The sequence below is a fragment of the Nerophis ophidion genome, linkage group LG08 (assembly GCF_033978795.1).
Source record: "Nerophis ophidion isolate RoL-2023_Sa linkage group LG08, RoL_Noph_v1.0, whole genome shotgun sequence".
NCBI lineage: Eukaryota > Metazoa > Chordata > Actinopteri > Syngnathiformes > Syngnathidae > Nerophis > Nerophis ophidion.
This window is the reverse complement of record NC_084618.1, coordinates 47,909,112-47,932,865: the sequence shown is the minus strand read 5'-3', so window position 1 is coordinate 47,932,865 and position 23,754 is coordinate 47,909,112. Positions and strand designations below refer to the sequence as shown.

The 23,754-nt window shown below is 39.3% G+C and overlaps 1 protein-coding gene across 8 annotated transcripts in view; it reads left to right on the top strand.

Annotated features, from left to right (window-relative positions):
- exoc6 (exocyst complex component 6) overlaps positions 1-23,754 on the top strand; it is a 77,118-nt gene that overhangs the window by 5,595 nt on the left and 47,769 nt on the right. For all 8 annotated transcript variants that reach the window (XM_061908713.1, XM_061908718.1, XM_061908716.1 and 5 more), the window contains exon 2: positions 9,296-9,467. In XM_061908713.1, the coding sequence (XP_061764697.1) occupies positions 9,296-9,467 (172 nt within the window). The remainder of the gene's footprint in view (positions 1-9,295; positions 9,468-23,754) is intronic.

The following is a 23,754-nucleotide window of genomic DNA, read 5'->3' as shown; positions in this document are numbered from 1 at the left end:
GTGGCGAGATTATTCTCTGCATTTGACCCATCACCCTTGATCACCCCCTGGGAGGTGAGGGGAGCAGTGGGCAGCAGCGGTGCCGCACCCGGGAATCATTTATGGTGATTTAACCCCCAATTCCAAGCCTTAATGCTGAGTGCCAAGCAGGGAGGTAACAGGTCCCATTTTTTTATTGTTTTTGGTATGACTCGGCCGGGGTTTGAACTCACGACCTACTGATCTCAGGGCGGACACTCTAACCCAGTGGTTCTAAACCTTTTTTCAGTGATGTACCCCATGTGAACATTTGTTTAATTCAAGTATCCCCTAATCAGAGCAAAGCAGTTTTGGTTAAAAAATAGAGATAAAGAAGTAAAATACAACACTATGTCATCAGTTTCTGATTTATTAAATTGTATAACAGTGCAAAATATTGCTCTATTGTAGTGGTCTTTCTTGAACTATTTGGGGAAAAAAAGATATAAAAATAACTAAAAACTTGTTGAAAATTAAATAAGTGATTCAATTATAAATAAAGATTTCTACACATAGAAGTAACTTAAAGTGCCCTTTTTGGGGATTGTAATAGAGATCCATCTAGATTCATGAACTTAATTCTAAACATTTCTTCACAAAAAAATACATCTTTAACATCAATATTTATGGAACATGTCCACAAAAAATCTAGCTGTCAACACTGAATATTGCATTATTTTAAATTGTTTCACAGTTTATGAACTTACACTCATATTTTGTTGAAGTATTATTCAACTAATATATTTATAAAGGATTTTTGAATTGTTGCTATTTTTAAAATATAAAAAAAAAATCTCACGTACCCCTTGGCATACCTTCAAGTATCCCCAGGGGTATGCGTACCCCCATTTGAGAACCACTGCTCTAACCACTAGGTCACTGAGTAAACGGGGATAGCAGGTCCATTCTATGTGTCATACTTGATCATTTCGCGATATTGCCATATTTTTGCTGAAAGGATTTAGTAGAGAACATCGACCATAAATTTCGCAACTTTTGGTGCTGATAAAAAAGCCTTGTCTTTACCGGAAGTCGCAGACGATGACGTCACAAGGGTGAGGGGTCCTCACGTCCTCACATTGTTTTTAATGGGAGCCTCCAGCAGTAAGAGCTATTCTGACCGACAAAACGGCAATTTCCCCATTAATTGGAGCGAAGATGAAAGATTTGTGGATGATGATATTGATAGCGAAGGACTAGAAAAAATAAAAAATAATAATAATAATTAAAAAAAAGGCGATTGCACTGGGACGGATTCAGATATTTTTAGACACATTTACTAGGATAATTCTCGGAAGTCCCTTATCTTTCTATTGTGTTGCTAGTGTTTTAGTGAGATTAAATAGTACCTGATAGTCTGAGGGGTGTGTCCACGGGTGTCTTGAGGCCAGTGTCTGAGGGAAGTCACGGCAGATACAAGGACTGCGCAAACTCCACAAATATCCGGTAAGAGGCGACTTTTTAACACAATTTTCTCACCGAAACCTGCCAGTTGACAAGTGGTCGGGAACCATGTTCGCTTGACCGCTCTGATCCATAGTAAAGCTTCACCTCTGGGAATTTTAAACAAGGAATCACCGTATGTTTGTGTGGCTAAAGGCTAAAGCTTCTCAACTCCATCTTTCTACTTTGACTTCTCCATTATTAATTGAACAAATTGCAAAAGATTCAGCCACACAGATGTCCAGAATACTGTTTAATTGCGCGATGAAAAGAGACGACTTTTAGCCGCAAATGGTGCTGCGCTAATAGTTCCTGACAGTCCGTGACATCACGCGCACGCGTCATCATTCAGCGACGTTTTCAACAGGAAACTCCGCGGTAAATTTAAAATTGTAATTTAGTAAACTAAACCGGCCGTATTGGCATGTGTTGCAATGTTAATATTTCATCATTGATATATAAACTATCAGACTGCGTGGTCGGTTGTAGTGGGTTTCAGTAGGCCTTTAATTGCTTGTGCCAGTCTTCTACTGCATTCTCAGCTGACTGTAGTATTTGGCAAGCTTCAAGTTGACTACTTCCACTTCCCAGTCACATTGACAAGCCCGCAGGTGCGCCAGGCAGTTTTTAGGCAGGGCGGCGTCATTGACAAACCGTGTGTGCAGCGAGAGAGAGAGACCATCCTAGTAGTGATTTAGCGAGACTCTGAAGATTTGGTTAGGGTTTTTATTTTAGCTAACAATATCAGCAAATCCAAGTTTAACTAATGAGTATACCTCGTATGCACTCTCACTGAGGCCACAGGGGCAATTATTTGGCAAGCCGTCCCATACACACTGTATACAATAGGGTGGGCATATATTTCGCACATAAGGCGCTAAATATATGCCCCGACACGCTTGGACACTTATTTCGCAGCGACCCCTTATTTCGTTTGGTAAAATCACAGCTCGATAACTTAAAAATAAAGACAACTTCAGGATGTTTTGTTTAAAAATAGAACAAGCACATTTGGAAAATGTACAAATCATAATGTTGTTGTTTTTATTTTTAGACTTACATGTTGCGGTTAGGGCAGCACGGTGGGACATGGGGTTAGTGCATGGGCCTCACAATACGGAGGTCCTGAGTACAATCCCGGGCTCGGGATCTTTCTGTGTGGAGTTTGCATGTTCAGCCCGTGACTGCGTGTGTTCCCTCTGGGTACTCCGGCTTCCTCTCACCTCCAAAGACATGCACCTGGGGATAGGTTGATTGGCAACACTGAATTGGCTCTAGTGTGTGAATGTGAGTGTGAATGTTGGTCCTAAGATGAGGTGGCGACTTGTCCAGGGTGTACAACGCCTTCCGTCCGAATGCAGCTCAGATAGGCTCCAGAGCATCCCACGACCCCGAAAGGGACAAGCGGTAATAAATGGATGGATTTTGCGGTTAATATTATTCTAACATTATTTGTTGTTATTTACACTTTCTGAATACATTATGTGATAATGTACATCGGTTAACTCACTGGTGTTAATTTTCAATCTATAAAGATAGAAAAATAAGGTCAAAATCATATTACAGGATGTTATTTATGTAGTTTGCTCATTTTCCTCTAAAATCATGTGGTTTATTCTTTATAAATATGTAGCATCATCTACAAAGATACAAATAATTGCTATTGTGACATCTAGTGGACACATTTAGAACAGCTGTGTCATTCAAAAAATTGGGGTAATTTTTATACTTAGCAAACTCATCCCGCGGCCTGAATAAAACCTGAACCATACGTTTGACACCTCTGGGTTAGAGTGTCAGCCCTGAGACTGGGAGGTTGTGAGTTCAAACCCCGGCCGAGTCATACCAAAGACTCACAACAAAGCGCGGTGCACGCTGCTGCTCACTGCTCCTCACTGCTCCTCTCACCTCCCAGGAGGTGAACATGGGGATAGGTCAAATGCAGAGGACAAATTTCACCACACCCAGTGTGTGTGTGACAATCGCTGGAGCTTTAACTTTAACTTTATATTGCCAATTCTGGTATCAATTTATTTTCAATATTCATTCCAATGTTTTTCTTACTTAAACATGTGTTGGCATTTCAATTCAGAATTAAAATAAAACACAAGACAATGATTTCAGGCATGCACACTAAAAATCCACCACTTTATTTGTGAACAGTTTTAATAACTTATACAAAATGATATTAAGCATAGTAACAAATGATTAAATTATTCCATTCAACTGAGAATAAATAAAGTTAAAGAAAATAAGATGATCGATATGGTTGAATGATATATCATATTTTTTTTTAAGTTGGTTGATATCAATAATTATTGATATTTTTATGACTAATGGTAAATATGGACCAGGAGAAAAGGAAAGGAAATGTCAACATAAGCATGAATAACACTCAATCAGTGTAAACAACATTTTAAAATCACAATAAACACTTAACAATGACCTTGTTAAATTTAGAAATTAAAATGTATGTAAGAAATGCTTACGAAAGTGTAACAAATTAGTGCAAAGTGTGAAAATGTAAACATAAAGATACCTGAGAAGAACAATTTCTTGCAGGGTTTACTGCAAGGAAGTTACGACTTTGTAACAATTAATTTGGTGTGTTATTCTTTTTTAGGGATGGAAAGGATTCATGTTATGCAGTAATTCTCTAAATGTTATTGGAACAAGTTATTAGCATATTTGTGATATTTTGTTATTTATTTTATTTACATAGTCCTGCAATTTAGTTTCTACCTGTTGTTGTTTCCTTACATTCAAATAGTGAACGGACAAGAGTTGAAAATAAACGATGTGTGAAGGACTATGGTCTGTTTAAAAAAAATCCAAAAAACATACAGTCGAGGTGACTTTTCCTGTTTCATTCACTTGACTGCAGTTCACTTGCTACTGATGAACCACACGCGAGCAGAAATGGACAAAAAAAAAAAGTCTACCTTATGGAAATTTCAGGTTCTAAGTTGTTCTCCCGACAAAAAAAAGACTTTTTTGCCGTGAGAGAGACAACATCCTTGCTGCGTGCGTCGTTTTAGAGGTGGGTGGTGCTTCACTTCCGTGTGCAGATAACGGTTAAGGTGCAGTGAAAATAAAACATTTAGATTGTTACTATGACTGCTCTAGTCAGTAAGATGACATAAAAGCTCAACAGGAATAAAAGATGGTCGTCAGGATGTCGAAAGGAGACATTTTTTATTGCACTCGACGTTAAAACATGTCAAGACACTTTCTCAAAATATCGGCTTCATAATAAAAGCGCTACACTGTACATAAGGTTTAACTACATTTAGGGTTTCTCCTTAATGTATGGCTTCATTTTAACCGTCACACCTAAAAAAAAAAGTCTCTATAATGTATTATAGCGTCCAGAAGAAAACAAAGTCCGACATTCTTTTTAGCTTTTTTTTGCAAATTTTATGATAACAACGGGCCCAATTCCAACAAATATTTCCTCCTTGCACACACGTCTGCCTCTGTGCTTCTCTGCCTGTGTGTATTATCCACCGACATGGTCTGTTTACAGACCAGGGGAGAAATTACCGTCACAACACACTAATATACACATTAACACCAGCAGGACGTTACAGTATGAATGGCTATACATAGTATATTATTAGTGCACTACTGACGGCTTTTAATGAGAGAAATGCTCCCAGCAAAGCGAAGCAAGTGTGGTTTTCGTCACGGACAGGGCGCAATAATATCTAAACAGAGTCTGTAAACACGAGTACAGTCTCTAATAACACCAGAAATAAATGCTAGATTTGTTGCCAGTTTTTTTTATTTATGAAAAAGTGACTAAAAAGATTGGAGAAATCTCTCTAAAACAAACAAACCAAAACATTCTCAACAAAGTACATTGTGTAAGCAGCATTTTACAATAACCACGCCTCCAGCGCCACATGTATTTTTGCAATTTAGGGGAAACCCTGACATTAACAAAACAAAAATAGTTTTCGTTGCAATCATGCTTTGTCAGAGATGTTTTGTAATGTTATTCTGTGATATTTGTCCATAAATGAATGCTAGTACATCAGTTTAGGAATATTAGGGCGGGTGGGGTCTGAGGGGGCGGTGATTTTTTTTACTGGCTCGCTGAAATATTGTGTAAATTATTTTATAACATGTTTTGGTGGTGTCTTCAATTAAAGAATGATTAGCAGGCTCAATATTGCATTTTATTATTAATAGAGAAGGTTAAAACATTGTCTTGCAGCAACATGAATACATTTAACTTGTACAACATGTAATGTACAGAATATCAGAAATATCACAAATTACATCTGAAAACCTCCACCCGAAAATGATCTTTCTAGGGTACACACATCAATGATGAAAAATGATAACTATGTGCGATTAATTGCGATTATATTTGAGTTAGCTATGAACAAAATTTGATTATCACGATTAAATACTTTAATGGTATGACAGCCCTAATATGTGTGTGTATATGAGTATATGTATAATCATTTTTATTTAAAAAAAATTGTATATACGTATGTATATATTAGAACATTTTATCGAACACATTTTTTATTGATATCGATTACGTGTCTATCGCCGTATATATTGATATTATTTTATCGGCTCAGCCCTAGTTCTCCTCTGACTTTTTACCCCCTTGCTCTTCCTGTGTCCAATGACTTTATGTATCCCTGCTTTTATTGACACAAAACCACATGAGGTTTGTGTAAGCATTAATGGAGCTGTGCATTTCCTTTGGTAGCTGCAGTGGAGGATGATGGGAAATTGAGTCCTAACAGTAATGACTAATCAAAACAACATTTATCAAACGTTTGAATGTTGTTGTTGTCATATAATTTGAGAAGTGTTCCCTAAAGCAGTGGTCCCCAACCTTTTTGTATCCGCGGACCGGTCAACGCTTAATAATTTGTCCGGGTGGGATCTTTGTCATGAAAAAGGGACGTTTTTGTCATGAAAAAGGGAGGTTTTTGTTGTTGGTGCACTAATTGTAAGTGTATATTGTGATTTTTATGTTGATTTAATTTTTTTTTTTTTAAAGAAAAATTAATAAAAAATTATTCTGCGGCCCGGTACCAATCGGGCCACGGCCCGGTGGTTGGGGACCACTGCCCTAAAGCCTTTCAAAATGTGCCACTGTTGCGTGTAATTTTACCGCCACTAGATGGAGCTGTTGTTTCAGATATCAAATATACAGTAAACAAGCTACATTTTCTCCTCATTTTCATCCTTTTTTTTCATCTTCTTCTAAACTTTAACTTAGTATTCCTGAATCTGCCTACATTTTCATTTTTCATATTAATCCACCCATATGTTGTTTTTTTAGCATTTCTAAAAAGTATAAAATGTTATTATTGTACTATTCTGGGGTTTGATGTTATATGTATTAGGGCTGTAACATCATGAACATTTTATATCACGGTTTTTGTGACCAACATTATCACGGTTATTTTTATTACCATGGTGTTAAGTGTGCTCAAGAAGTAAACACACTGAAATAATTTAACCAGATTTTATTTAAAAATAAAATAAAAAATAGACATCATATAATTACAGGGCAGAAGAAACATGAAATATGGCTGAATGTGAGCACTAGTCAACATAAGAGCACATTTATCTGTAATTTTACTGTTATGCAGACACAGAGCACAGTTGGGGGCTCCTGCAGCCCCTAATGTTAGAATCTGACCTTTTTTTTATTTTTTTTTTATAGCTCGGTTGGTAGAGTGGCCGTGCCAGCAACTTGAGGATTGCAGGTTCGATTCCCGCTTCCGCCATCCTAGTCACCGCCGTTGTGTCCTTGGGCAATACACTTTACCCACCTGCTCCCAGTGCCACCCACACTGGTTTAAATGTAACTTAGATATTGGGTTTCACATTGTAAAGCGCTTTGAGTCACTTGAGAAAAGCGCTATATAAATATAATTCACTTCACTTCACAAAAATACAAACTTGTAATTTCCATCAAACCTCTTCAACATGCTGCTAGTTACACTATGGCCCTGATTTATTAAAAATAGTAAATGCAAAGCTAATCTACTAAAATGTGCAAGGTGGATTGCGCCTCTTAATTGAGCAGAATAACGCATGCAAACTAACACAGTTACACACGTGGCTTTGAACCCTACCACACAAAATACTACAAATGTGTTGACTTGCTTTACGGCATACGTCATTCCCCCTTTGCCTTTTCATTACAAAGATGGAACTCGATGCATACTCCTATGTGCAACTACTGCCATCATGGTAGAAGTTCCAAAACAACCAAAGAAATGAAAAGTTTTGTCTGAGGAGACAAATAAAGAAAAACAGAGTTCACCTAGATAAAAGTAGTCAGGATCAACATTACCCCGGCTGTCACTTGTGGCGTGAGGTCAAAGATAAGGGATTTCACACCAATGCTGCTTTGGCTCTGTTCCTACTAAATTAGTAAGTAACTTTCAATGCTCAAATCAAAATGATGATGCAATAATGATTGCATGATAGCAATGAATAGCCACCAGCGCAACCAAAATTTAACGTTCTTGAGTACGGCTTTAAGGAGCTGATTAAGACGAATTCAATTGATGCGTTTTGTCATTACATTTTTTTTTCCATCGTTCCATTTTCTACCACTTTTTTTTTTTTTTTAATATTTTTTAATGACGGTCGTTTTTTTCACATAAAATAGTCCTCTATTTGGCGTATATAAAAAAAAACTTTCTTGAAGTCTGAATATCTTGCATGTTGAGCACAGGAGTGCAGCTTACCTCGCATGCACCTTCAGCGGTTAAAAAAATTAAGTGGTGTCAACGTAGATGCCCTGCACGACTGCTTCTAATATGCCCTTAAAAAGGCAGTTTGTGCCACTTATTAATTGCACACGCAGTGTTAGTAAATCGGACGCAACAGGCCCACCAATAGTACACGCTATTATAAAGATAGCACACGCTGTTTAGTGCAAGGTGTTTATTTACTATGGATTGTGTGTAAAACACAGACAAGCAAAACAGCATCTGTACACGCAGTGAGTTTGTTTTCCAGGAAGAAGATTATAACATTTTTGTTTGATGTATGAGGCCCTAAGTGTGCAGACCCGTGGCTCTCGCAACAATCAAACATGTTTTGTACACCTACTAAAGGCTGAAATAGGCTCTTGCGTCAAATACTGTAGCTTGCATGACTGACGGAGGGTGGCTCCTCCCAATCTGAAGCCGGCGGCGGACCTTTTCGTACACCTTCAAAAATTTACGGCGCTGCGCCAGCGGTGACGTAGACCAAAGAGCTGTGATTGGTTGGCTTGTTAGTACATAATTTTTTTTCCTTTCTATACGTGCTATGCCTCAACTCGTTCAGGGGTTGCACAGCACACCTTTGCAAATGTTTTCAACCAAGGTTTTGAAGCAATATGCACAAAAAAGTGCCTTTTTTTCAAAAGGTTTAATTCCTGCTCCAACAACACTGTGGATTGTCTTTGTTTACTACAACTATGTTTCTACACACAGGAAGCTAATGGGAGGTCAACAAGCGTTGTTGTTTGTCACCAAGTAAACACGGTTCCCCAGCGTTATGGAATAATATTGCAGGTCACTCGTCAACCCCTAAAAAATGAATCAAGATTTATTATTTTTTTAATACATTTTTCGATTTTTTTTTTGTAATCGATTAAGAATCGTTACAAAAAGGAATCATGATTAATCTGAAAAGCGTTTTTTTTTTTGTTGTTTGTTTTTCTTACACCGCTACTTTGACTATGGAAGTGTGGTCGTGACTTAATTTCCTTGGAAAATTGTGAGTTTCAGTATGTGACCAGTTGAGAACCACTGACATTTAGCACTTCGCTGTTCCTGACTGTAAATTTCTGTGCTAGATCAATCTACAATGACCAGCCAAATGCACACAAGCGCTTTATGGAGAAGCTGGATGCCAGGATAAGGAACCATGACCGTGAGATCGAAAAGATGTGCAATTTTCACCACCAAGGCTTTGTGGATGCAATTACAGAGCTGCTCAAAGTCCGCACAGATGCAGAGAAACTTATGGTAAGCAAATAACTTTTGAAAAGTCTGAACAGGCCATACTTTACAAACACAAGAACTATATAATACTCTAATGTGTTTATTTTCTATGTATTGTGTGTAAAACACAGAAAAGCAAAACAGCATCTGTACTCGCCGTGAGTTTGTTTTCCAGGAAGAAGATTATAACATCAATCAATCAATCAATGTTTACTTGTATAGTCCTAAATCACTAGTGTCTCAAAGGGCTGCACAAACCACTACGACATCCTCGGTAGGCCCACATAAGGGCAAGGAAAACTCACACCCAGTGGAACGTCGGTGACAATGATGACTATGAGAACCTTGGAGAGGAGGAAAGCAATGGATGTCGAGCGGGTCTAACATGATACTGTGAAAGTTCAATCCATAATGGATCCAACACAGTCGCAAGAGTCCAGTCCAAAGCGGATCCAACACAGCAGCGAGAGTCTCGTTCACAGCGGAGCCAGCAGGAAAACATCCCAAGCGGAGGCGGATCAGCAGCGCAGAGATGTCCCCAGGCGATACACAGGCGAGCAGTACATGGCCACGGCAGATCAACTGGTCTAAAAAGGGAGTCTATTTAAAGGCTAGAGTATACAAATGAGTTTTAAGGTGAGACTTAAATGCTTCTACTGAGGTGGCATCTCGAACTTTTACCGGGAGGGCATTCCAGAGTACTGGAGCCCGAAATGAAAACGCTCTATAGCCCACAGACTTTTTTTGGGCTTTGGGAATCACTAATAAGCCGGAGTCCTTTGAACGCAGATTTCTTGCCGGGTCATATGGTACAATACAATCGGCAAGATAGGATGGAGCTAGGCCGTGTAGTATTTTATACGTAAGTAGTAAAACCTTAAAGTCACATCTTAAGTGCACAGGAAGCCAGTGCAGGTGAGCCAGTACAGGCGTAATGTGATCAAACTTTCTTGTTCTTGTCAAAAGTTTAGCAGCCGCATTTTGTACCAACTGTAATCTTTTAATGCTAGACATGGGGAGACCGGAAAATAATACGTTACATTAATCGAGACAAGACGTAACAAACGCATGGATAATGATCTCAGCGTCTTTAGTGGACAGAATGGAGCGAATTTTAGCGATATTACGGAGATGAAAGAAGGCCGTTTTAGTAACGCTTTTAATGTGTGACTCAAAGGAGAGAGTTGGGTCGAAGATAACACCCAGATTCTTTACCGTGTCGCCTTGTTTAATTGTTTGGTTGTCAAATGTTAGAGTTGTATCATTAAATAGAGGTCGGTGTCTAGCAGGACCGATAATCAGCATTTCCGTTTTTTTGGCGTTGAGTTGCAAAAAGTTAGCGGACATCCATTGTTTAATTTCATTAAGACACGCCTCCAGCTGACTACAATCCGGCGTGTTGGTCAGTTTTAGGGGCATGTAGAGTTGGGTGTCATCAGCATAACAGTGAAAGCTAATACCGTATTTGCGTATGATGTCACCTAGCGGCAGCATGTAGATGCTGAAGAGTGCATGGCCAAGGACCGAACCCTGGGGAACTCCACACGTTACCTTAACGTAGTCCGAGGTCACATTGTTATGGGAGACGCACTGCATCCTATCAGTAAGATAAGAGTTAAACCAAGACAGGGCTAAGTCTGACATACCAATTCGTGTTTTGATACGTTCTAATAAAATATTATGATCGACGGTATCGAAAGCAGCGCTAAGATCGAGGAGCAGCAACATAGATGACTCATCAGAATCCATCGTTGGCAATAGATCATTAGTCATTTTTGCGAGGGCTGTCTCCGTAGAGTGATTTGCCCTGAAACCGGATTGAAAGGTTTCACATAGATTGTTAGACGCTAAGTGTTCATTTAACTGCTCCGCAACAATTTTTTCGAGGATTTTTGAAATAAAGGGAAGGTGAGACATTGGTCGGTAGTGTACCATGAGGTCAGGATCGAGGTTAGGTCTTTTAAGAAGAGGATGAATAACCGCTTTTTTGAATGCTAGGGGAAGCCCTTCCGCCATCTTGGAATATATCAACATATTATATCAACATGTTTGTTTGATGTATGAGGTTGACAGGAAAAGTTTTTTTACCATCTATTGTTTGGTAGTCGCCCACCAATTAGTTCCTTTTAACTTTAATCCAAAAATATCGACACAAAACAGGCACTCATTAGCATTGAAGCAACAAAACCATATCTTAAGTAACTGTTGTCATCATTTCAGTTTCTTTTTTGGCTGCTCATTTTCCTTAGTAGTAGGGCTGCAACTAAGAACTGCTTTGATAGTCGACTGGTAATCGACTATTTTAACGATTAGTCGACGAGTTGGAATATAAAGCATTACCATATTCTTTGGACCATAGTGCACACTGGATTATAAGGCGCACTGCCGATGAGCGGGTCTATTAAGGTCTATTTTCATACAAAAGGTGCACCGGATACAAGGCGCAATGAAAAGGTGACATGATTTTTTTTTTCTAAATTTAAAACACTTCTTTGTGGTCTGCATTATGTTATGGTGTGTCTCTGGTCAAAATGTTGCATAGATTATGTTTTACAGACCATCTTCAAGTTGTTTTCTGACAGTCGCTTCAAGATGCGCCGTTTTGTGGGTGGTCTTATTGACGTGTCTCCACTTCGACAGTGTCTTCTCCCCGTCATCTTTGTTGTACCGGTGCAGCGTGCAAGGATGGGAGTTATATAAGTGTCAAAAGATTGAACTAACTGTTGTAATGACATTTGGGCTTTACTTAAATCTAACGTTGCAGCATCTCCTCATCCGTGGCTCACAAGTGCAACAGCAATGCTGAAAATGTGTCCCGTGAAAATACATCTCTCCGGAACTCTCTAATAACTAATGTTCCACGTGTGAATTATGTAAACCCATTACACCGGTAGTTTTTAGGGGCTTCTATAGCGGGTCTCGTGACTGATATAATTTAGAACTTTACGCTACTTTATATTAGAAATGGCTACAGCAAAGGATGAATGCCCTATAACAAGAAAATAGAGAAAAAGAAGGCGCTTATCGACTACGGTTTCATCATGGATTACAATGGCGGACCCATACTCATTTTCACATTTTATGCAGATCTCAAATACACATCAGTAGGTACCAGAAGGTAGGAAAAGTTGATTTTGCATAATATTACTAAACAAAACGGCAGATAATATGTCTGCTAATATGTTGAAGCCCAGTACATCTGACTACAGCAGCCGTAATGCTCCGACAATTCATCAAGGAGTGCGGCTTCATAATTTACCAAAGTTGTACTAAAACATTTTGACAGATTTTTGAGCGCCCATATGTTTTGGGGTTGTTTACTGGCGTCATCTTGCAGTCTACACATTTCTTATGTGTGACTGCCATCTACTGGTCACACATCATTACACCATGTACCAAATAAAATACCTTCTAGGTCAATAAGCACACCCAGAATTATTCCGTACATTACATACACACCAGGTTATAAGGTGCATTGTCATTTTTGTGGCTCTTAATTTAGCCATCAACTTTAAAATTCAGTTTGAAATATTTTTAGGCATGTTCTTACCAACAACAAAGATGACTAATTAATTCATAATTATTTATTTATTCTGTAACCATGCTGCTCATTGGGCTGTTACAATAATGTAAATAACTGTTAAACATTTTTCTACTTAAAAGTGAGGACAGAAAAAATGCAAAATAAAACAAAAAAATGTTTTTTATGTAAGTAAAAAAAGACAGGTAAAATAGCAGCGCTGACAAAAAAAACAAAACTAACTTGCTTAAGGAAACAAACGTTTTGTGAAGATGTGTTTAAAAAGCTGCATACTGGTATATTAGTGATTATTGATTAACTCTTCGCATTTTAACACTCTCATTGACTCAATGCACATAATTGTATCATTGAATAAGTCCTAACATTTTTAACATTTTAGCTATCTAATAGATTTTATGTTTAATCTTATGGTACCAGTGCATTGGTGCCTATAGTTTAGTGTGTGTGCCTGTATACTTCATACTTGCCAACCCTCCTGATTTTTCTGGAAGACTCTCGAATTTCAGTGCCCGCCCCCGAAATTCTACCGGGGCGACCAGTTTCCTGGATTTCTCCCGATTTCCACCCGGAAAACCATATTGTTGGCGTGCCTTATAGGCGTTGCCTTCAGCGTTCTCTATGACCTGTCGTCACATCTGCTTTTCCTCCATACAAACAGCGTGTTGGCACAATCACATGACTTTTACACACACACGTGTGAACGCAAGGCATACTTGATCAACAGCCATACAGGTCACACTGAGGGTGGCCGTATAATCAACTTTAACACTGTTGCAAATATGCGCCACATTGTGAACCCACACTAAACAAGAATGACAAAGAAATTTCGGGAGAACATCCGCACCGTAACACAACATAAACACAACAGAACAAATACCCAGAAACCCTTGCAGCATTAACTCTTCCGGGACGCTACAATATACACCCCCGCTACCACCCAACCCCGCCCACCTCAACCACGCTATACCACCTCAAACCCCCACCTCCCGAATTCAGAGGTCTCAAGGTTTGCAAGTATGGTATACTTTTGTGCTTTTGCGCGTGTGTGCGTGTGCGTGTGCGTGTGCGTGTGCGTGTGCGTGTGTGTGTGTGTGTGTGTGTGTGTGTGTGTGTGTGTGTGTGCGTGTGCGCTTGTGATCAACGTTTGTTATTGTGCCTTTCTGTATTGCATTGCAAATTGAGGCTGCTTTAAAAAGTTAAGCACTTGAAACTTTACCTACCGGACTTTGGCTAAAGTAAGAGTTAAATACATTTTTCACGCAACTTCAACCCTATCATTAACACTCTTATCGCGTTGAGAATGCATCCTCCAGATGTCCGACAATCCTCCACTTTTAATACTCCTCTATCAGAGGTATGTTGTCATGAAAGCAAGATCTGCTTTGCAAAATGAGCAAGGTATTAATATTTTTAACAAGAATAAAAGGAAATATCCCCACACTTTAAAGGCCTACTGAAACCCACTACTACCCACCACGCAGTCTGATAATTTATACATCAATGATGAAATATTAACATTGCAACACATGCCAATACAGCCTTTTTAGTTTAGTAAATTACAATTTTAAATTTCTCGGGAGTTTCGTCTTGGAATCGTCATGTAATAATGACGTGTACGCAAGACGTCACAGGTTTTTAGGAAGTATGAGCGCTGCGCACACAGACAGCTAAAAGTCGTCTGCCTTAACGGCATAATTATACAGTATTTTGGAGATCTGTGTTACTGAATCTTTTGCAGTTTGTTCAATTAATATTGGAGAAGTAACAGTGGAAAGATTGAGTTGGGAAGCTTTAGCCTTTAGCCACACAAACACACAGTGATTCCTTGTTTAAAATTCCTGGAGGTGAAACTTTCCTATGGATCAGAGCGCGGTCAAGAGAACATGGATCCCTACCAAATGTCAACCAGCAAGTTTCGGTGAGAAAATTGTGGTTGAAAAGTCAGTTCTTACCGGAGAAAAGCTGAGCTTGTGCCGTCCATAGCTGCCGTCGACTCCCCTGAGACACTGCGCGTCAAGACACCCGTGGAGACACCTTTCCGACCATCAGGTACTATTTAAGTCACTAAAACACAATGGAAAAATAAGGGATTTCCCAGAATTAACCTAGTAAATGTGTCTAAAAACATCGGAATCGGTCCCGATGCAATGTTTTTTTTTTTTTTTAACTTTTTTTTTTTCTAGTCCGTCTCTATCAATATCCTCAAGCTCCCATTAAAAACAATGTGAATACGTGAGGAGCCATCAACATGTGACGTCATCGTCTGCGACTTCTGGTAGAGGCAGGGCATTTCTCTTGGCACCGACAGTTGCAAACTTTATCGTGGATGTTCTCTACTAAATCCTTTCAGCAAAAATATGGCAATATAGCGAAATGATCAAGTATAACACATAAAATGGACTTGCTATCCCTGTTTGAATATGAAAATCTCATTTCAGTAGGCCTTTATAGGTTTTCACCCGCAATGTTGATGCGAGTGGTGGTGCTGACTCGCGGCCCTTTCGGAAAACCAGCAGTGATGATGTCAAATTTGACAAATCTGTCGCCACCAAATTTATCGACATTTGTCGACAAATTGTTGCGCCCCAATTGAGTATTGGTAACCTGTTAAGTTTTTTCAGCATCCACAGTAAGAAAAGTTGTTGATTTATTTAATTTCACAACAGCCAGTAGTGATAACAAGAGCCCAACTTTGACCCCAAAATAAAATACCTAAAGCTGTGTCAGTGCTCTGAGTTGCACGCAGGCGTCCACTTCCGCTCTTTTAGCAAGCTATGAAGAGGTGGTCTATGGCCCGGTGTCACTGCATGCCACTGTACATGCACAAACTAGGGGTGTCTCAAAATGACCCTAATGTCACCGCTCTATATTCAACACAATTCAAAATGAAAATAGAATACAAATACTTAGAAGGATGCTAATGTCAAAGCCTCTGCCGGCTCACTTACAATTATGTGTATCACAAAGGCGTGTCGTTTAAATTAATGACAACGGCGTATCGTTTGAATTAATAACAGCGATTTTGCAAAAAATATAAAAAAAGAACGACTCTAAGAAGGAGTGGAAATAGTCTGCTAAGTCACTGAAATTGCAGAAAGTAATACAGCAGAATAGAACTGATAGGACAAGAAAACAGGCCATTGCTTGAATCAGTAGGAATATTAAGTGCAACACTTGTTTTCACCTGCAGATAGCGCCATCCAACCACTTTTGATTAAATTCAGCATTAAGAAAATATATTAAATTTGAAGCAGACAAATACAATTTGTGAATATGCAGGGAAGCAAATGCTGAGCTATTAATTGGATGGGATCTAATCTATGCCCTTATAATGAATATTTTGTGGATTCTTACTTTGGTTTATGGACATTTTCCCTAACTGGACTTCTTAATCTTAAATTTATATGTAATCTTTCAATTAAGGACCCCCATTCTATTCCGTCTCAAGGTAACACCTGAACAGTTTATACTTTTGTTGTTAGTAGAGTTTATCTGTTTCAGTTCTGGCAGATACGACTGCATCTACCCTAATTCTGGCCATTAAATGTGTTTTGAATTTTTAATTTCCTTCGTGAAAACCGAAATATGGAACGCAAAAATTTTGTAGGTCAGAATGACGACACCCGTTACCTGTTGGTTTGTGGCGGCCGTTACTAGAAATGTAATTTATACCTGTGCTCCAACCATAACTTGCTGTGCCACGATGCAGTGTGGAAAAAGTGATTATGTAGTTTGTCCCGCTGGTTTGGATGTTTCCTTGTTGAAAGAATTGCTTAAAAAGCCGACTGGTCAATTGGGTCATCGCTCTCAGCCGTGTGACAGGAGCAGATAGTTCAAAAATCCCCATCCAGAATCGAGAAGTTTGTCACTGAATCTGTGAGAAAGAGCCTGTCACAAGCCATTAAACTCCATGAAAGGCCCAGTGGACTGCTGATGGGTTCAGGTCCCTGCTGCCTGGTTAATCTGAATTTGCCTGCCTTTGTCCTTGCCCCTTCATGGACAATGAGCTGATTACAAGGTTGAGCAGCTGCAGGAAGGGTAGTAGAGAGGGAAAAGCGAGGGCATGTAGAGGAGGGGCAGATGCATAGAGGCCAGGCTGACAGACAGGGATTTCTTGTCTGTATGAACCTATTAAAGATATCATTAATTAAAGAATCAGTGTTTTTAAATATTGTTTAAATTAGACATGATTACATCTGTCAGTCAACAGCACATGTGGTTAAGCACATCAGTTTTACAGCAAAGAGGTTCTCAGAATTATCGTCTTAAATCTCTTAAAGGCCTACTGAAATGAGATTTTCTTATTTAAACGGGGATAGCAGGTCCATTCTATGTGTCATACTTGATCATTTCGCGATATTGCCATATTTTTGCTGAAAGGATTTAGTACAGAACATCCACAATAAAGTTCACAACTTTTGCTTGCTAACAGAAAAGCCCTGCCTCTACCGGAAGTCGCAGACGATGACGTCACATGTTGATAGCTCCTCACATCTTCACATTGTTTTAAATGGGAGCCTCCAACAAAAACAGCTATTCAGACCGAGAAAACAACAATTTCCCCATTAATTTGAGGGAGGATGAAAGATTTCGTGTTTGAGGATGTTGAGAGCGACGGACTAGAAAAAAAGAAAAAAAACGTGATTGCATTGGGACGGATTCAGATGTTTTTAGACACATTTACTAGGATAATTCTGGGAAATCCCTTATCTTTCTTTTGTGTTGCTAGTGTTTTAGTGAGTTTAACAGTACCTGATAGTCGGAGTTGTGTTGACGCGCAGTGTCTCAGGGAAGTCGACGGCAGCTTTGTGGGCGGCACAAGCTCAGCTGATCTCCGGTAAGAAGCGACTTTTAACCACTATTTTTTCACCGAAACCTGCTGGTTGACATTCGGTCAGGATCCATGTTCGCTGTGGTCCATAGTAAAGCTTCACCTCTGTGGATTTTAAACAAGGAATCACCGTGTGTTTGTGTGGCTAAAGGCTAAAGCTTCCCAACTCCATCGTTCTACTTTGACTTCTCCAATATTAATTGAACAAATTGCAAAGGATTCAGCAACACAGATCTCCAAAATACTGTGCAATTATGTGGTTAAAGCAGACGACTTTTAGCTGTGTGTGTGCGCAGCGCTCATATTTCCTAACAGCCTGTGGCGTCAAGCGTACACGTCATCATTACGCGACGTTTTCAAGAAGAAACTCCCGGGAAATTCAAAATTGCAATTTAGTAAACTAGAAAGGCCGTATTGGCATGTGTTGCAATGTTAATATTTCACCATTGATATATAAACTATCAGACTGCGTGGTGGGTAGTAGTGGGTTTCAGTAAGCCTTTAAGGCTGCTACATACTACACATCTAAAAAAAAAAAAAAAAAAAAAAATGTAATCCGAAATTATTCTTTGTCTGAAACAGACCCCTTGCATGAAGATAAATAAAGGCATTAAGCAGTTTTGATTATGTGTGAAGATGGCTTTAAAACGATTATCTACTAAGTGAGCTAGAGGTGAGTATGTTCTCAACGAAGGTGCCTCAATGCTTTTTTAGCTTCTTGATTGACTATTTAACATACGGGTACTATATCGCAATTCATGTAGTGATGACTCGGGCACTGTTGGCTTTCTCAACCTGTCATAAATATTGCCAACGTGTTTTGGGACCAACTACCTGGACAAATTCACTCTTAACACATCTCAGATTCCACAATACAATCTTATTTGACAATTTTATTAGACATAAGATTAGGGATGGTAATTGATAAGATTTCTCCTGTTCCGGTTCTACTTTCGATTCTTCTTAACGATTCTTAACGGTTCTCTTGTCGATTCTTATTTGGAAAGAACAGAGAAAAAATGGTGGATTAGCCTCATTTTTGTTGAGTTAATAGGTAACATGACCATACAAAGCTTATAGTAAGGTCAAATGCGTAGCATAGAAGAAAATTGGTACTTAAAAAAAAACAACTAAATAAACATTCTTGTTTAGAATTTAAGAAAATAAATAATGTAGAAATTACACAAAAATGTAACATGTGATATTAATTTATTACATGCGAAGTGAGATTTATCCAGCCTTTATTGGTTAGATTTTAATGATTGTGGCTAACTGTTCAATCTCAGAAAATGTAGGGGTAAGTCAAGATCATCAACATGATAATATAGGCTTGAGATACCTCACTTTGCATGTAATGAGTTAATATCACATATTAGTGTCACATTTGAAGTAGGGCTGGGCGATATATCGATATATACGATATATAGCAGGTTTGTCTCTGTGCGATATAGAAAATGACTATATCGTAATATTCGAGTATACGTTCTCACGCAGTTGCTTTTAGCTGCGGGCATTACTACAGGCTCCTCTCACTCTTTCCTTTCTCTCCTCACAGACAAGCAGGCGCACATTCTTACATACGTCACATACGTGTCCGCCCTCGCAGAGCAGAGAGGTAGTATACTGGGCTACATTAGCTGCTAACGTAGCCGTAGGAGAGAAAGAAGGTGCGGATCTGGTAACAAAAGAAGACTTAATTCCCAATAAAAACAGCAGGATTTCCATCGTCTGGCGGTGGTTCGGCTTCAAGCGGAATATGTCGAATATCCATCCATTTCTACCGCTTATTCCCTTTTGGGGTCGCGGCGGACGCTGGCGCCTATCTCAGCTACAATCGGGCGGAAGGCGGGGTACATCCTGGCAGTGTTGTTTTCGTCAACGATGACTAAATCATTTCGTCGACGGCACTTTTTTTCATGACGATAACGAGACGGTGACGAGATAAACATGTCTCTTTGGTGACGAAAACATGACACGGACGAAAATGTTAGTGGATAATCTGTCAGACGTTAAAAATGCATGACATTTCTGTTTATTGTGAGTGTCATTTAAAACTTAAAACGTATCTGCTGCTGCCTACAGCAGGCTGCTGCATTCTATCCTTGTTTGGTCACGCCCACCAACTGGCGTGCAGCGCACAACGTGCTCAACACATCACACTGTTGTTGTTCATCAGGCAATGGACCGTGATGGCGGCGGCAGTTTCAACACAGGGGCTCGGTTGTTGCAAACGTAGAGACGACATATGGGTGTATTTTAAATATAACCCAGCATATAATAAAACAGAGTGTATTGTGAAGGAAGACGGTGACAAATGTGGCCACAAAATATGCGGAAAAAATACGACCAACCTTAATCCTTAAGGCTTGCCACAAGGATATTTTTCCGAAGACAAGTTACAAATTCTGTTAACATAATCGATAAATGTCATAGTAAACTAATACATTAGTATGTTTTCCACATACTCCTGGCGCAAATGGGCTGCTAACTTCAGGCTAAAGTTAGCTTTTGTTACGCTAACGTCAATTCATTATGTGTGTTACTTTAGCAGCATGTTTACATTCAGTGACGGTGTGGTTATCTCTTTGTGAGTACGTTCTGTCAGCACGTAACTTGATATGTTAAACAGGTCCAATTACTGTTATACGTAGAGTCTGCTAGCTTTATTAGTACAGATACAGATATGTGATTGTGATATTAAGTTTGTTCTTGTTATGAGACAAGCCCTCCTCTAATTCATATTAAACACTTTGTTGTTTTTATTTATTGAATTTACTAGTGTTTACAGTATTTACAGGGTGGTCTATTTTGTTCCAAAAATTTAAGAACATGCTTGTTTCATACTTTCAAGTATGTACAGTATAACTCTCAGGTATAACTTACAACCTACCTCACTGTACCTCAGGAATTGATTATTTTTATTACATGGTTTGCACAAATTAAAGGTAGAGTGGGGTTGTATGATATCTGTTGTAATTGCACTGGCAGACAGGGCCAAGTTGAGCATATGCGTTCCTCATCCATCACTCATATACTGGGCATGTTTATGTTCATTGTACTTGAACAAATTCTGAGAAATAAAGCTACAATTGCTGAAGTAGAATGTTTTTGTTTTTGGCTTTTTTGGAGTAATGAACTTTGAATCCCCTGTTACCACTTTATCTGTGTGTAATACACAATCCTTGGATCAGAAATTTGCTGTTGGGTGGAAACCTTATATGTCTAAAACCATTCCTTTATTGTTATTATTTGTGAAAATAGCAGATCTGCAAGCTTACAATGGGTTGAACTTATAGATCTGCTGTGTGACACTGCCCAACAGCAATCTCCAATACTTACTGACCTAAATTAATTTGTCAAAAGACTATACTTATATACTTATACTTTTTTTTGGGGGGGGGGGGGGACTAAAACTACACTAAAACCTTTTTGACTTTCAATCGACTAAAACTACACTAAAACCCTTTTGAGTTTTCGTCGACTAAAACTGGACTAAAACTATCACATATAAAAGTGACTAAAATGTGACTAAAACTAATAAGCATTTTAATCCAAAAGACTAAGACTAAGACGAAATGTAAGATGGTTGTCAAAAACTACATTGCACCCTGGACAAGTCGCCTCCTCATCGCAGGGCCAACACAGATAGACAGACAACATTCACACTCACATTCACACACTAGGGCCAATTTAGTGTTGCCAATCAACCAATCCCCAGGTGCATGTCTTTGGAGGTGGGAGGAAGCCGTAGTACCCGGAGGGAACCCACACATTCACGGGGAGAACATGCAAACTCCACACAGATCCCGAGCCTGGGATTGAACCCAAGACTGCAGGACCTTCGTATTGTGAGGCAGACGCACTAACCCTTCTTCCACCGTGAAGCCATATGTCAAATAGACAACTTTAATTTGTCAAGTGTGGGGCACAAGCGTTGGTACCAAAAGTAACATAACTGCTAATATGTATCATTGTTTGAAAAGTCACTCGCTAGAGAATGAATAGAATTTCATAACCTTAGTAACATACCACATAGTGAAGGACAAATACTATTTGATTTCCTATTATGCAGCTCCTTTTTATTCGACACTTAAAATGTGTCTGACTTTGATTGATTGATTGATACTTTTATTAGTAGATTGCACAGTTCAGTACAAATTCCGTACAATTGACCACTAAATGGTAACACCCGAATAAGTTTTTGAACTTGTTTAAGTCGGGGTCCACGTTAATCAATTCATGGTACAAATATATACTATCAACATAATACAGTCATCACACAAGTTAATCATCATAGTATGTACATTGAATTATTTACATTATTTACAATCCGGGGGGTGGGATGAGGAGCTTTGGTTGATATCAGTACTTCAGTCATCAACAATTGCATCAACAGAGAAATGTGGACATTGAAACAGTGTAGGTCTTATTTAGTAGGATATGTACAGCCAGCAGAGAACATAATGAGTTCAGATAGCATAAGAACAAGTTTATACATTAGAAGTACATTTGAGTTGTTTATAATCCGGGGAGATGGGATGTGAATGGAGGAGGGTATTAGTAAAGTGTTGAAGTTGCCTGGAGGTGTTGTTTTAGAGCGGTTTTGAAGGTTAGAGATGCACTTACTTTTATACCTGTTGGGAGTGCATTCCACATTGATGTGGCATAGAAAGAGAATGAGTTAAGACCTTTGTTAGATCGGAATCTGGGTTTAACGTGGTTTGTGGAGCTCCCCCTGGTGTTGTGGTTATGGCGGTCATTTACGTTAGAGAAGTAGTTTGACATGTACTTCGGTATCAAGGAGGTGTAGCGGATTTTATAGACTAGGCTCAGTGCAAGTTGTTTTACTCTGTCCTCCACCCTGAGCCAGCCCACTTTGGAGAAGTGGGTTGGATTGAGGTGTGATCTGGGGTGGAGGTCTAAAAGTAACCGGACTAGCTTATTCTGAGATGTTTGGAGTCTAGATTTGAGGGTTTTGGAGGTGCTGGGGTACCAGGAGGTGCAAGCGTAATCGAAGAAGGGTTGAATGAGAGTTCCCGCTAGAATCCCCAAGGTGCTTTTGTTGACCAGAGAGGAGATTCTGTAGAGGAATCTCGTTCTTTGGTTGACCTTTTTGATCACCTTGGTTGCCATTTTATCACTGGAAAGATTAGCCTCTAGAATGGAACCTAGGTAGGTGATCTCATCCTTCCTGGTGATAACAATGTCACCCACTTTTATAGTGAAGTCACTGACCTTCTTAAGTTTGATATGGGACCCAAGTAGGATGGATTCCGTTTTACCTAAGTGTATGGATAGCTTGTTGTCAGCGAGCCAGGTGCAAATATTGAAGAGTTCAGCACTGAGGATTTGTTCCACCTGTGACTTGTCCTTGCCGGATACCAGCAGGGCCGAGTCATCCGCAAACAAGAACAATTCACAGTGGCATGCTGATGGCATGTCATTTACGTATATTAGGAACAGTAAAGGTCCTAGTATACTGCCTTGGGGGACTCCACAGCTTACTGAGAGGGGAGGGAACATGGTTCCGTTCACCTCTACCACCTGTTTCCTCCCCTCCAAGTAAGATTGCCTCCAGCTCGATGAGGTTTCGTCGAATCCGATTGCTCGGAGCTTATCCAACAGTATAGCGTGGTTAACGGTGTCAAAGGCCTTCTGAATGTCCAGCATGACCATGGCGAAGTATTTGATGTGGTCGGTCAGATATAGAAGGGATGTGTCAGTGGAGTGGTTAGTTCTGAAGCCGGATTGGAATTTGTACTTTAGTTTATTAGTAGCAAGGTATCTATCAACCTGTTCATAAACTATTTTCTCCATTACTTTCGAAATGGAACTGAGAATAGAAACAGGTCGGTAGTTACCAGGTTCTAATTTGCTTCTTTTTTTTATAAAGGGGGGTTACGCCTGCTATTTTGAAATCCTTGGGTACTTGGCCTTGT